The sequence below is a fragment of the Microtus oregoni genome, unplaced genomic scaffold, assembly GCF_018167655.1.
Source record: "Microtus oregoni isolate MIOR12 unplaced genomic scaffold, Mior012 000003F_ref0000135, whole genome shotgun sequence".
NCBI lineage: Eukaryota > Metazoa > Chordata > Mammalia > Rodentia > Cricetidae > Microtus > Microtus oregoni.
The window spans coordinates 21,579,477-21,594,208 of record NW_024543062.1 but is presented as its reverse complement, the minus strand read 5'-3'; the positions used below and the strand labels follow the sequence as shown (position 1 = coordinate 21,594,208).

General features: G+C 47.7%; 1 protein-coding gene across 2 annotated transcripts in view; it reads right to left on the bottom strand.

The window, feature by feature from the left end:
* Positions 1 to 6,836: 6,836 nt before the first annotated feature.
* The window catches only part of Atp2a2 (ATPase sarcoplasmic/endoplasmic reticulum Ca2+ transporting 2), a 42,282-nt gene continuing 34,386 nt past the window's right edge, over positions 6,837 to 14,732 (bottom strand). Inside the window, exons 14-21 of one of the 2 annotated variants that reach the window (XR_005974037.1) lie at positions 13,982 to 14,317; positions 13,298 to 13,518; positions 12,612 to 12,814; positions 12,114 to 12,199; positions 11,741 to 11,874; positions 11,005 to 11,122; positions 9,381 to 10,919; positions 6,837 to 7,501 (exon numbers count right to left, since the gene is read on the bottom strand). Coding sequence is in view for 1 of the 2 variants with exons in the window: in XM_041648452.1 (XP_041504386.1) it covers positions 7,488 to 7,501; positions 10,799 to 10,919; positions 11,005 to 11,122; positions 11,741 to 11,874; positions 12,114 to 12,199; positions 12,612 to 12,814; positions 13,298 to 13,518; positions 13,982 to 14,317 (1,233 nt within the window). In the remaining variant the exon portion in view is untranslated. The remainder of the gene's footprint in view (positions 7,502 to 9,380; positions 10,920 to 11,004; positions 11,123 to 11,740; positions 11,875 to 12,113; positions 12,200 to 12,611; positions 12,815 to 13,297; positions 13,519 to 13,981; positions 14,318 to 14,732) is intronic. The other variant, XM_041648452.1, reaches the window with a different exon arrangement.

Here is a 14,732-nt window from a genome sequence, read left to right as displayed (position 1 = left end):
TGGCAGCCACACACGTGTTTCTGAACCTTCCTCTGGCACACAACCAGCCATCCAGCCAGCCTCACGCTTGGGCGTGGTTCTCTGCTGTAGACTGTGGGATCTGGAACCCTGACCTGGGGCGTGGTCATCTTTGCTCTACCCAACTTCCTGGTTTTGGCAGGCTTGTTGGACTTGAGGCTGACTTCAGAGAGGTCCTGGAGCTCCACCCTGTAGACACCTGTGAGTGGGAAGAATGGGCCTTAACTGGCCTTACCTGTGGCATCTGGGTCTTACTGCCTAAACCTGGCTCACCTAGGACAGGCCCGGGCCAGTAAGCATCACACTGCTCCTGCCAGCACAGACTCAACACGCTCATTGTGAGGACTGCTGAGACCAGTTCTCAAGGGCCACATCAGCTGCTGATGTCAGACACTGAGGCCAGACTGGACAGACAGCTCACCATGGCCTCTGGGGAAGCTGCTGAGGTAAGCACCTTGCTCAGGCTTTCCACATTACACAGAGGGAGGCCTCCCTCCCCTGAGGAGGAGGTGAGGCATCAGCTGCCACCTCTCTCTTGGGGAGGAGGAAGGGCACAAAGGCTGGCTTCTGCTGTCAAGCTCCCTCCAGGCCTGACCAGCAGTAGACAGGGCAAGGGCATGGGGTTTTCCAAGACTACAGGAAATGTTTGTCATTAGCAGGGGAGAGAGTTTATGTTACAAATCACACATCAACAAACCAGGAAGATTCCAGAACCCTACCGATTGCCTGCGTTAGTGGCCATCAATAGAAAGTGTATCAGTCTGTTGGGATGTAAGAAGTGTGGGCATGCTGAGAGCTGGCTCAGAGGTTAAGAGCACTGGCTGCTCTAAGGATCCGGATCAATTCCCAGCATGCACATGACAACTTCCAACTGCCTGTACCTCCAGGATCTGACAACCTCACAGACATACATGCAGGCAAAACACCAATGCACATACAAAGAAATCACTAAAAAAGAAAAAAGTGCGGCCACGTGGAAAATTCTGGTAGATCCAAAGTTGTGGCAGCCCATTTATTCCACTTCTGGAAGATGTCCAAAGGGATGAAAGGGGGCACCCAGACAGGGACTGCACGTCTGCGTTCACAATTGACAAGAGGTGGGAACAACCCAGGCATCCAGTGAAGAATGCATACACAGAATGTGGTCCAGCTAAGATTGTCATGCAACCACAAAACTGAAAACATGAATGCACTTTAAGAATGTTCTGCTAGATGAAAGACACCACCAGTCACAGGGCAGACGGTTCTACTTATCTCAAGCACCTGGAAGAGTCAAGTTTCTCACACTAGGCAGGGTAGAACTGCTGCAGCAGGGAATGCATGGCTGAGTGGGTGAGAGCTGCAGCTAGGGATGCATAGCTGGTACACAAGAATGTAGTTCCTGCTAGTGAAATGCTTTGAAAAATGGGTAAAAGCCATTCACAGTCTGTGAAATGAAACGACTGTGTATGGCACACACTTTGTATGAAATGAAAACCCAGGCTCTGCTGGACACATTCATCACGTGCTGTGCAGAGCCCCTGCATGCCCTTAGCTGTTGGTGGATGCTTTTCTTGAGGTCAGACACTGTTTCTGACCCGACCCTATAGTCCCAGGGCACAAGAAGGTCACATTCTTGTGGACTGCAGTGTGCCATGAGGGCCATCATGGATGTGGCATTCACTCTCGGGTGACAGACTAGAACCTTCCCTGACCTGGGGTTCACCAGGCATTTAATGTCTGGCCATATCTACCATGTCATGTTAGCCCTAGAACTGTGGGCTTCTGGTCTGGCACTGCCTCAGCTCTCTTTGACCTCACATCGCTGTTGAACCCTGAGGTCACATGCTGTGACTCCCTGAGCAGAATGCTCACTGGCTCATGGCTGTCATTCTCCAGCTGATGCAGCTCCCCACCCCCAGGTGCTCTAGCCTTGTCCCCTGAGCAGCCCTCATGCTCAGTCTTGCTGTGTTCAGGCTGCCAGCCAGCCTGGCCATGGGGCTGTCATCCTGAGACTGGTGCTCCTGCCGCTTAGGTCTCCCGAGTCTGTCTATAAACAGCCCTCTGGCGGCTTCTCTTAGCTCCCAGCTTTTCCTTCTTTGGGTAAATCCCTAGCAGGATGTGCAGAGTGGAGTGGAGTAATCCTTGGAACTTTCCAGGGGGAGGCTGGCCAACTGTTCAGACTGTAATAATCTGTAGCCCAGGCTGGCTCCCCCCCCCCAGCTGTGCCCTCACTCTCTAATACTTGTTCTTGAGCATTAGATTAGGGGTGAACCAGGACCCAGTCTTAAATGGCCAGCTGGGAGTGAGTAACAACTGTTCTCTCAGGCCTGGGGGCTCAGGAAAATCCCTTGTGCCCAGCTCTGCCTTCGGGGAACTCCTTCCCTTTGCTAAAGTTAGACCACTTCGCCTGAAGGTTGAGGGCTGACTCCTGGATCTGACTCTGCATGTGGGATGAGGCTCGTGGTTCCTTTGGTGTCCCCCCAGGGCCTTGGCCTGTCCCAGACATCCCTGTCAGTACATCCCTGGAGCCCCCCCCCCCCCCCCCAGCTAGAGCTTTGTGGCTGGTCCTTTGAGGCCCAGGCTCCCGTGGACATGATTACCCCCTTGCTTTCAGACAGGCTCAGACCTGCTTTCAGACGGGCTCAGATTTCTCTTGTATGATTGGTGCTGTCTGGTTTAGCCAGACCAAGGCCTGTAGAAACTGAGTTTTCCATCTACTCCAACCTCTTAGCACAAAGTATTGCCTCTGCCATCCCATAGACAGCTTGGATTTACCTCAGGAGTTAGCTGGGAACCAGAGAGCAAAAATCTGCCCTGATGGAGTCAAGAGGATGGTGCCAGACAGTGGGCATCACTCCTTTTTTAAATTTATTTTTATTTACTTTGGTGTTTTGCCATGGATGATGGGTCTCATGAAACTGAAGTTATAGATAGTTGTGAGCTGCCGTGTGGGTACTGGGAATTGAACCCAGGTCCTCTGGAAGAGCAGTCAGTGTTCTTAGCCACTGAGCTGTCTCCCCGGCCCATTGCTCTTATATCATCAGAGGGCACAATGGACCTGCTACTTCCCAGGTCAAGGCCGTAGAGCACCCTGCCAATGAGTCCAGGCCTAGCACTTCTGGGGAGTTCACAGCATTTTCTTTCTCTCTTGATTTACTTTTAGATACAGGATCTCACTCTGTAGACCAAGCTGGCCTCAGACTCATAGAGTCTGCCTCTGCCTCCTGAGTGCTAGGGTTAAAGGCTGCTCCACCACTGCCCACACAAGCAGTGAAATGAAAATGTTGTCAGGTGAGTGCCCATAATTCTCAGCATTGGGGAAGGAGTAGAGGGATCAGAAGTTTGAGATCATCGTCAGTTATATAGCAAATTTAAGGCCAACCTGGAATACAAAAGCCACAAGCCCCACTTGGGTATCTTCTGTGACTCTGGCAACAGCCACACTCATGTTCTCAGGTCTTTGTTTTTTGAGACAAGGTCTTTCTACATAGCCTTGGTTGTTCTGGAACTCACCATGTAGACCAGGCTGGCCTTACTGAGATCCTCCTGCCTGTGCCTCTTGAGTGCCGGGATTAAAGGTGTGTGCCGCTATACCTAGCTGCCAACATTGATTCCTGTCATTTGTACGTAGAAAAGAAGTAGAGCTGTACAGAACTTGAGCACCTTTCCACTCACACGCCACAGCTGGTTCTAATTATTATGGTGAAACAATCGTTCTTCATGGGGGCGGTGGGGAACGGAGAGTCCCCCTCCTCCTCTGGAGCATGGTTGGCCTTTCTGGAGGCAGTGCAGGGGGCTCTGCACAGAAACAGTGGGCAGGTAGGTTTTAGTGACACCTGGCTTATGGACACTTGCCCTGGAGTTCAGAGGCAAATTTCCACCCTCAGATCTTCCTACAGCTTTCCTGCTGTTTCATCCCTTGCTGCAGCTGCTTCTGATCTCAGCAGCTCCTTAGTACAGCAATAAACTCGGATGTCCTGGACTGAACTGGATGACAGGTGTCAGGTCTACCTCAAGTCCATCTAGTCCTGTCCCAAACGGAATTACCCATTTCAGGTCTGTGTAAAATGCCTTGTCACCTCAATTCCTTATAAACTCTGTGCAGTCTCCCCTTGGTGGCTTCACTGTCATTCCTGCAAAGCACCCTCCCCAGCCATGTAAGTCAGATTCCCTGTCACCCTCCCCAGCCATGTAAGTCAGATTCCCTGTGCTCTGCAGTTTACTGAGTTTCTTCAAAGGACACATCTCCACGTGCACCCATCTGTCCCTGTGGCCCCTGCTGCATCCTGGTTAGTGATTCGTTGCTGATCTGTCTCTGATGTCACCCCCATTCTCAAGTCTGTGGTTTGGGTGACTCCCTTTCTATTATACATTCGTTGAATTTTTGACATCTTGAGGTTTCAGGGTGCTCATCAGTATTCTCTGGAGTCTTGTCAGGTATGCTCCTGGTCTGAGGTGTGAAGCATTTTAGAAAGGTGCCTCCCTCAGGATGTCACCAGCACTGTGTTTAACTTGCTTGCCCGGTGTGTACTCCCTCGCCTTTGCCATCCACACTGTCCAGCCTCCTTTGGGGACACTGTCTTCACTGCTGAGCCTGTTGAGGGGTGGACCAGAGCTCTGCAGCTCTTAGACCCTGCCCCCTTTAACCCTTTGTTCACACCAATGCCAACCTGAGGCTTTAGCACTCTACAGTGAGGTTGGTCCCATGTCCTTTGATATACCTGTCTGTATGGTGCTGAGCACTGCCTTACTTTAGGCAGATTCCTTTTTGGAACCTGCCATGGAAAGTGGTCTGAGGGGGCTGGAGATATGGCTCAGAGGACCTGAGTTCAATTCCCAGCAACCACATGGTGGCTCACAACCATCTGTAATGAGATCTGGTGCCCTCTTCTGGCCTGTAGAGACACATGCAGGCAGAACACTGTATACATAAAATAAATGAAAGATTAAAAAAGAAAAAATTGGGGCCAGGTGGTGGGCAGACGGTTCTGAGTTCTGAATCCAGGCAGAGGCAGCCTGGATACTATAGAGTTCCAGGCCAACCTGAGCCACAGTCTGAGACTGAAGAAGAAAATGAAACAAAAGAACTGGGGTACAGAGATAAGCAAAACTGCCAAGATTGGTCAGATGTGGCAAATACTTGTTATGCCAGTATAGAGACTGGTTCTCTGTTCAGTGTATGAGAAACCTGTTTTCTTGACTCTAGAATGTAGATTCTAATCACCCCTGGCTAGGATGAAGTGTACAGATTTTGTCTCTCTCCCAGGGGTCCAGGTCATGCCAAGAAAAGCCAAGTTTCCTCTTTGTATTTAGAAAACTTTGAGGTGGTGAGAGGCTTCGTGTCGAGGCCTAGAGCTTTGGGCATTGGGTCTGGGTTGACCCTGAGCTCTGACTCAATCTGGTTTGTCTGCTCCAAGCTTCCTGCAGCTCTACTTCTGTCCTACAGACAGTGCTGTAGCTCTACGAGGCTTTCCTGGGGGCCTAGAGTGGACCTGCTGGGTCCAGTTGTTCTCCAGGGGCACTGCTTTCCCACAAACTATGGAGGTTCACAGCAGACAGCTGACAGGGGATAGCATTTTTCTCCCAGAATGTACAGCTTGGGCTTTAAAATCTTCCGACCCATTTGCACTAGACTGAGTCTAAGGATATAAGAGGTTTTCTTTTGGCCAACAACACACTGAGCTTGAGTGGCACTAACTTACTGCACACTTATCTGCTCCCATGTTAGAATGAACCCATTAGAATAAAACCATTATCCTCAACCCGGTCTCGAAAAAAACAAACAAAAAACCCAACAAAACTCATTATCCTCAACATCTATAATTTGAAGTTATTAAATGTTACTAGAACAGGATGGCTGTTTGTGCTAGGCAGCCATGATGCACACACCTAGCACTCGGGAGGCAGAGGCAGGTGGAGTTCCAAGCCAGCTTAGATTGCATAGGAAGACTGTTCGTTTGGAGAAATTTCTTTTTTTTTTAAATATTTATTTATTTATTATGTATACGATATTTTGTCTGTATGCCTGAAGGCCAGATGAGGGCACCAGACCTCTCTACAGATGGCTGTGAGCCACCATGTGGTTGCTGGGAATTGAACTCAGGACCTTTGGAAGAGCAGGCAATGCTCTTAACCACTGAGCCATCTCTCCAGCCCCTGGAGAAATTTCTTGAGTCTTATTTGGTGGTGACAGTAAGATTGTTATTCTGAAGTGTTAGTCACGAATACTTCCAGGTTCATCATCCCGAATGTGTGGAGATTAGGGGACAACTTCGTGATGGAGTCAGTTCTTTCTACCATTGGTTCCGGGAATCAAACTCCAGGCTTACGTGGCAAATTACCTGCTGAACCATCTTGCTGGCCTTTGGTATTCATTGTTGTCAAGGGGTTCTCCTGTATTTCAAGAGCTAAGTTTTCTGTTAGGTGACATCACGGAATGAGTAAAGATCATTTTAGGGAATGGGCTCACTCCAAGCAAAAAAGGGATGAATTCTGGATCCGTTCAGGTCTACTTGTCTGTGTCTCAGAAGGTGACTGCATGGTTGCTCTGCAGTCAGGCAGGTGAGGTGTGCAGTCTCCTCTTCCTACTCTGAGAAACAATGAGGCCCATTTTCTACTGAGTGACATACACTCTGTTTCCCTCCTGGTTGAGTACTAGTCTGACAGGAGGGACCTTGGCACCCATCCCCACCGTCCTATAAAACAGCCACCGCTACGCTGAGGGTTTACCGTAGAATAGATTTATTTACCTGAAATCATGTCTGTTACTAGCACAGAGAGAAACTGACCTCTATTTCCAGGCTACAGTCAAACATGCGCCGTGAGAAGCTGTGAGCTGACGCTGAGCACTTTATTACAATAAATGCACACAATACTTGTATTGCACCAACATCTGTCTACTGCTTCTGAGTTCATTAAATAAATTACATTAATACAGTGTGAAACAGCTGGCTGCACACCCAAAAAAACAACTCAAGTCAGGACCGGAGGCCTATGTTGTAACCATTCAACAGCTGTAGTGTTTTAATTAAATTTATAAATAAGCAAACTGTACAGGGCCAATTAGAAAGCATGTTTCAATGTCACTGTAGAGCAATCTGGCTGCTTACAACTGAAGGCATGCATTACAATTATCATACAGCTATAGAGGCTATGACATTTTGTAGAGAAATATGGAGACTTGGCTGATGGCTTCTATTCTTGGATAAGGTTTCAGAACCTCATTCTTCTTTCAGCAAAGAAACCAAACTTCTCTGGAGAGGCTCTCTGATTCTTTATGCTAAATTGTACACGTTATTATTTTGATTAAACAGCTAAAACCCCACTGGTAATACACATTTCCTCCACATCACACAGTGAGTTGGGAACTGTTTCTAGTTTTCTTTTCCCCAACATCAGTCATGCAGAGGGCTGGTAGATGTGTTGCTAACAACGCACATGCACGCACCCGAACACCCTTACATTTCTGCAAATGGTTTAGGAAGCGGTTACTCCAGTATTGCTGAAAAGGAAAGAGAGAGGAAATCAGCTTCTTGAAATATAGAGCAATGTTAGAACAACTTCCCAAGACACCAACAGAGACAGACAGAAAGAACACTGCATTTGGTCCAGAGGCAAGACCAGCATTTCTAACTAAGTGTCCTACGTGCTGCCCATCATATCTACAAGCAGTGGCTTGGTGACTGCCCTTGTGCTTCCTGCTGCCGCCAGCTCCTAACAAAGCCCCACAAGGCAGAAACTATAAGGCGTGTCAGGTATGAGGGCAGTGGGAGCGGGAGATCATCAGTAGCCATGCAGAGAGTGAGGCAGGTGGAACAGAGTGGCATGGCACCAGGTGGGGGAAGGCCTTCCTGCTCCCTCCCTGATCTCCATGACAGCAGGCTCAGCTCTGCTTGAAAGGTTGGAAGGCTTTTTCAACTGCAAGGGTTGCTCTTGAGGAAATTTGGTAGCTCATGCACGGCAAAGGGCAACCATGCCTCTGCCTCTTGGCTTATGGACATTGTAGGTACCAAGCCAGTGCTGTGGTCTTAAGATGTTCCTGAGGTCTGTGACACTGCTGGGCTGAGACTCTAGTTTAAGGATGCTATATGGTGCAGTTGCTGTGAGGTGACAGGCCTTCCCCAGCCCTGGCAGCGCCCTAGCTTCTGGGGAATGCATCACCTGCATTTTGCTGAGTGGGCTGCAGGGCTGAACCTTTGATACAGCTGTACCAAGAGGTTACTCAAGAAAACCTCAAAGCTGAGTTCCAGGTTAGACTGTTCTGTTGGGTTGAAGACAGCATTGCCCAACCATGTACTGCTGTCCCTTCTTGAAGGTGCAGGGTGAGAGTAAGGCTGTCTGTGGGCTGGGACGATGCTTTTGGCCTTGGTACCAAGTATTCCTGGCTCAGGGAAGCAGTGATCTAAACTGTTCATCTGTTGGTGTTGACCTGGTTGCCCAAATAGTCTCTGTGGATGTTAAGGACCATAGTACCATCAAGGATGCGAACATATTTGGAGACGTCATTGAACCGAGGAGGATCAGGGGACTGACTCGGCCTCTCAGGGCTCTAACCGTCTGTCCTGCTCAGCTGCAATTCTGTGTTTGATCCACTCAATCATTTCAACACTTATGACATCCAAAAATGGCAAAAACTTGCCTTTTTCCTGAGAATCATTACTCCCTGCAGCACCCAGAGAACTCAAGAGTCGGTTGCTGTGTTCCTTTAGAACCAGGCACTTTCTCTTGCTTGCCTCTCTGCCATGTGCAAACTGAGAGCTAGTTCATACCAGGAGGTTGGTTTAATGGCCACTCTCACTAGGACATATCCTATAAAGGTGACAAAATTTCCTATAGAATCAGTTATCTGTAGCCAGTGAAAATCCAAAGCCTTGGGACATATCCTATAAAGGTGACAAAATTTCCTATAGAATCAGTTATCTGTAGCCAGTGAAAATCCAAAGCCTTGGGACATGTTTGGCACCGGAGGTGGCACAGCTCCTTGAGCTTGAGGTCAGTCAGCCAGGTCACAAGAGCCTCTTCCCCACAACTCACAAAAATCATTGTCTAGCCAGGCGGTGGTGGCGCACGCCTTTAATCCCAGCACTCGGAAGGCAGAGGCAGGCGGATCTCTGTGAGTTCGAGACCAGCCTGGTCTACAAGAGCTAGTTCCAGGACAGGCTCCAAAACCACAGAGAAACCCTGTCTCGAAAAAAAAAAAAAAAAATCATTGTCTATGCTGGAGTCTGTGTAGTGAGCAGCTGGCATCCCTGTTTCCTTACGAAGTGGCTGCCTGGTGGGCAAAGGAGCCATGCAGCCCACTAGCAACAGGGGCCATCTCATTCAGTGGCATCACCTGTATACAGGCCACAGCACCCCAATCCCACAGAGAAGATACTCACGTTAGTTGATGGATGTTGGAAGGCATTGGAGGAAAACACCACAGTTAGGACTGTTAATGACTCACACTGCCGTTAAGACTGACCTTGAACATGCGCAAACGTTCATCAGAGTCATGGTGGTGGTTAGTGCCACATTCAAATAAAAATAGTTCTATACAATATGTTCATTTGGTCATGTGCTATTTACAGATTTTACAAAACATACACACACATACACACACACTTGCCCTTACACCAGGCTACATACAACAGGCCAGCAGAAACTTGCATAAATGTCTTATCACATGAAGATCGTGCCTATACATCACAAATAAAATCCTACTATGCAGCAGAACAGGATCCTTCCCCTCAGGAACAGGAAAACTAAGGCTCTAAGCTGAGAAATCTGAACTGATTATAGATAGTTCAAGGCAGGCCATTAAGAACAAGACAGTTATTTTTCTCTGTCCATTTAAAATGTTTTATTTTTCTTTTAAACTAGATTGTGAAGTGCCACTGAATAGGCAATGTTGGCAAAAACAATGTCTGTTACAATAAAATACATTAGACATTTAAATAAATAACCTTAAAAACTAGGCAAAGGGACAGAAACCCATTCGATTGAATCTGGAGCAATGTTTTCTGCACAAGCGAGAACAGGCAAACCTCTCGTGAAGACGGATGTAAACAGAACCATCAGACCTACAGAAGAAGCCGAGCGGGCTGGGGTGGGCTGGGGGTGACAGAGGCTGAGGGTGCAGGAAGTGGCAAACCAAAAATACTGACTGAGGTAGCAGGACTCTGCTCAGTGCAGAAAAATTGGCTTATGAATAAAAATTAGACTGTGATATCAAATTAAATCCAGAGAATCATGCAAAGGACACAATACATGCTATTTAGTTTTTTTTTCTTTTAAAAACCACACACATTCATTTCCTAGAGTCTGCTGCCAATTAATTTGCTGACAATGTCTGCTGGCTCAACTATCTTTGTACAAGTATGAGTATTAAACAGAACACTGTACATGCTTTTTCATCTACAAAAAAATATCTGCATAAAATAGTGTTAGTTCTCTGTACATGTCAATGGACACTTTAATTATGTGTATATAAAAAAGGAAAATCTTGTCCCACTGGAGTCAGAAAAAGCAAAACAAATCTAGAATATGAAACCTCCTTTACCAGCCAATATGTTCATGTGAAAATTCAGCAGAAATAGACAGTTGCTTTAAACAATAAAAAAAATTAATTGATTAAGTTAAACATCTTCTGTATGTAGCGCTGTCAGTCAAGACCAGAACATATCACTAAAGTTAGTGTCTGTGCTGTAGACCCAGACCACCAGGGGCATAATGAGCAGCACAAACGGCCAGGAAATGCCATCGGTGCATGCCGACAGCGAGCAGGAGGATTTGGTGGCAGGCTGCACACACTCTTTACCGGGTTCCAGGTAGTTTCGGGCCACAAACTTGAGAGTCTCGTCCATGAGGATCACAGGCAAGGAGATTTTCAGCACCATCAGCCATTGGGTCAGATTCAGCGGTGTGATCTGGAAGATGAGCTGAGACAAAGAAGACCATGTCAAGTTTCTGGACAGGCCAGAGAGGAACCACACCAAACCCAGCCTAGGGTCCACAATGACTCACTGGCAAAGGTTCCACGTAGAGGATCAGGAAGTGAAGTGACATGGACAAGCAGATAGAACCCACGAGCCAAATATTCTCCCAGGGGGGCATCCTCAGCAAGGACTGGTTTTCAGACAAGCTGCAAGACAGAAGAGAGATGACTTCACCAGATGCAAAGGCTCATGTCAGTGACACAAAGGGGGCTAGTTAGTAAGGTAGCTTTGGCAACTCATGCTAACCTAACTCTAAGACCTGGGTTCCCGGCAGTGGGGAGAACTGTAGGCTTCAGTGCAGCAGGTCCATCTCAGCTGGCTCAAAGTTGCTGGTACTGGCCAAAGACAGTCATTTGGAAACTTTTGTCAGTGGCTCATTTGGATGGAACCTCTTGTTTTCTCAGAGGTACAGGCATAGCTGAGACTACTGGTCCCTTTCTTAGACCCTGCCATAGCAGGACTTGTGGTGACAAGAACTTGCTTAAAGCTGTCCTTTTCGGGCTAGAGATGGCTGAGGGGTTATAAGCACTGGCTGCTCTTCCAGACCAGGGTAAATTTCCAGTGGCCACATGGCAAGTAACAACTGTCTGTAACTCCAGTTCCAGGGGTCCTGACACCCATGGCAAAACACCAATGAACATAAAACATAGAAATTAAACAAATAAACAAACAAACAAAAACAAGCAAAACCCACCCTTTTCTGGGAGGAAGAGCTTTACCAGCCATGACCACCCATAAACCCTCAGCCTACAAGACTTACTGACCTGTTGAGGGCATTACACATCTCTATGGTTACTAGAACAGAAAGTGCCATTGTCATTGGGTATGGGGACTCAAAAATTGCACAATCCACTCCATCGAAGTCTGGGTTGTCCTCTTTACACTGTAGAAAATGACTCTGCAACGAAGTTCAAACACATTCCATCAGCCAGTAAACTTCCCTAACCCAGATACCCAGTTCTATACCCCAGCACCAACATGAGGACAGCTCAGCAAAGGCCTGGGTCTCAGAGCCGCCTGAGGCAACTGTTTACCTGTTTAGCCCTAAGATGGTCCCACACCACAGAAAGACCAAAGGCTTACAAGAATTCACTCTACTACACAGAAAAGAAAAAAAGAAAAAAATTTGGCTAATACCAGCTGGTAGAAGGACACTCTTGGACCACCATCAGCAGCGATGAACCACCACGCAGCAGCACCTACGGTGGCAGCGCCTACATAACCTGGAAAGAAGCATGATGTTGCTTACACACGAGGGGCTGTGGACAGCACTGTACACTGTAGGTTAACAGAGGCCAGAGCAGCTGACCAGACAGGGTGTTTCTGCTCTAAAGCAACCAGGCATCTCTGGAGCTTGTGAGGAAAAGTTCAAGCTGAATTCAAGCCAGGCTCTGCACAGTATGTCAAGAGCTAAAAAAGCAAGCTTCAAGACACAGGTGTACAGGTACTCCCTATTAGACAGAACATTCAGCACAAGGGGACCAAGTCACACCACTCTATTTGTAGGTAAATTGATGTGACCTTGTTCGATCCTATGTAGTTGCTTTGTTTCATTCCTGGCCTAGCAGAACCCTTCAAAGGAACTGCACTGCCAAAGGGCACCCCCAACAAGGAACAACAAATAACTGTACTTACAGCCAATAGCCAGGTAACGGAAAAAGAGCCACCCGCTGATCAATGGTTCTTTCGGGTTCCGGGGTGGCTTGTTCATGATGTCTAGGTCTGGAGGGTTGAACCCCAGCGCAGTGGCAGGCAGACCATCTGTCACCAGATTGACCCAGAGGAGCTGGACAGGAATCAAAGCCTCAGGAAACCCAAGGGCCGCAGTCAGGAAAATACTAATTTCCATTCAAGGGAAGAAGAGAAGGAACTCAGTGACTTGGGGGAACGATGGAAACCTCCTCTCTCCCCAAACCACAAACAAACCACACATATAACATATGTATCAACACTCATTCTGAAACGTAAAGAGGACCAAGACTTTTCTGACTTTAAACTACCAAGGTAAACTAAGTCCTGCGTATTTTTCTTTCTTTCTTTCAAGACAGGGTTTCTCTGTATAGACTAGGCTGGCATGGAATTCTGTTTCTCCTGTCTCTGCCTCCAGAGTGCTAGGATTAAGGTGTGTGCCAGTATGTCCAGATTAACTCCTGTGTTAAGGAATATTCTCTAGACACTGAGCAGCTGTAGACAAGCCCCGTGAGACCTTTCTCCACTTAAGGCTAACAACCAAAGTTGCCACAACAGAAGCAGCAAACTGAGAAAGCCCAACACCCCAGCCCTGGCCTTCAAAGACAGCACAGTCCCAGTCAGGCACCCACCAGACCACTTCCCCAACGTTGGAGGAGATGAGGTATCGGATGAACTGCTTCATGTTGTTGTAGATGGCTCGACCCTCCTCAACAGCAGCCACGATGGTGGAGAAGTTGTCATCTGCCAGGACCATCTCAGAGGCTGTCTTGGCCACTGCAGTACCCGAACCCATGGCAATGCCAATTTCAGATTTCTTCAGAGCAGGGGCGTCATTTACACCATCCCCAGTCTGAAAGGGAAGCCACAGCTGATTCAGACATCACCATGTGGCACACCTCTGGGCAGAGGCAGACTGACAGCAAAAGGAAATGGGACAGAGCAGTAGCTGGTGTCGAAACCCTTTACTAGGAACACGTAAAAGCAGTCCAGTAGTAAGCTCAGAGAGGCAGAACCAAGAGAACTGCATATCTGCTTGGATTGTCTTACACCAACACTCAAAACCCAAGAGCTATCTGTGGTGTGGCCACATAATTTAAGCTCATTTACACACTTCAGAAACATACTCAAATACTAAATATTGCTTATAGATTAAAACCACAAACAAAAAACCCCACAACACCTTCTGTTTTTAGATCTCATTCAGTAGCCTCGCTTGTTTCAGTCTCTTAAGCGCCAGAATTACAGGCACCATCATGACTAGATGGATCTGCTCTCTGTGCCATGTGAACCACTGCTCGTGTCTGAAATCTTACCATAGCTGTAATCTCATCAAAGGACTGAAGGAACTCAACAATCTTAGACTTGTGGGAAGGTTCAACTCGAGCAAAACAGCGGGCATTCAAGCAGGCATCTCTCTGGGCTGAGGGGCTGAGCTCATCAAACTCCCGCCCTGTAAAAGCCTTTGATGTCACATCCTCATCCTGCCCAAAGATACCAATGCGGCGACAGATGGCCACAGCAGTGCCCTTGTTGTCCCCAGTGATCATGATGACACGGATGCCTGCTTGCCGGCACAGCTTCACAGAAGAGGCCACCTCAATCCTGGGAGGGTCCAGCATGCCCACACAGCCAACAAAAGTCAGATTGGTCTAAAGTAAGAGAGACACTGAGTTCAAACAGCTTATCCCACTGTAAGAGTCCTGGCTGCCCTTGCTACAACTTTCTGCTTGCCCTTGACTGAAGCAAGGTCTCACTATACACTTGTAGCAGTCCTCCCACCTCAGCCTGCCACCTGTTCGCCTCCTTGATGGAACTGGGGACTGAACATGGGTTTGCTCATGCTCAGCAGTGTTCTACCACTGAGCCACACCATCACTCGATTATTTTTAAGAGAGTTCACCCTTGTCACCAAATTATTCTAGTCTAAACTCTCACATTCTGTAAGAAATTTATCCAGGGAAAAAACCCAAAACAATGTGTTGAAGGGTAAGTGTGCTCTGACACTGGCAGTGCCAGGGCCACAGCAAAGCTCTCACTGTTACAAACCCTGACAAAAATTATGGT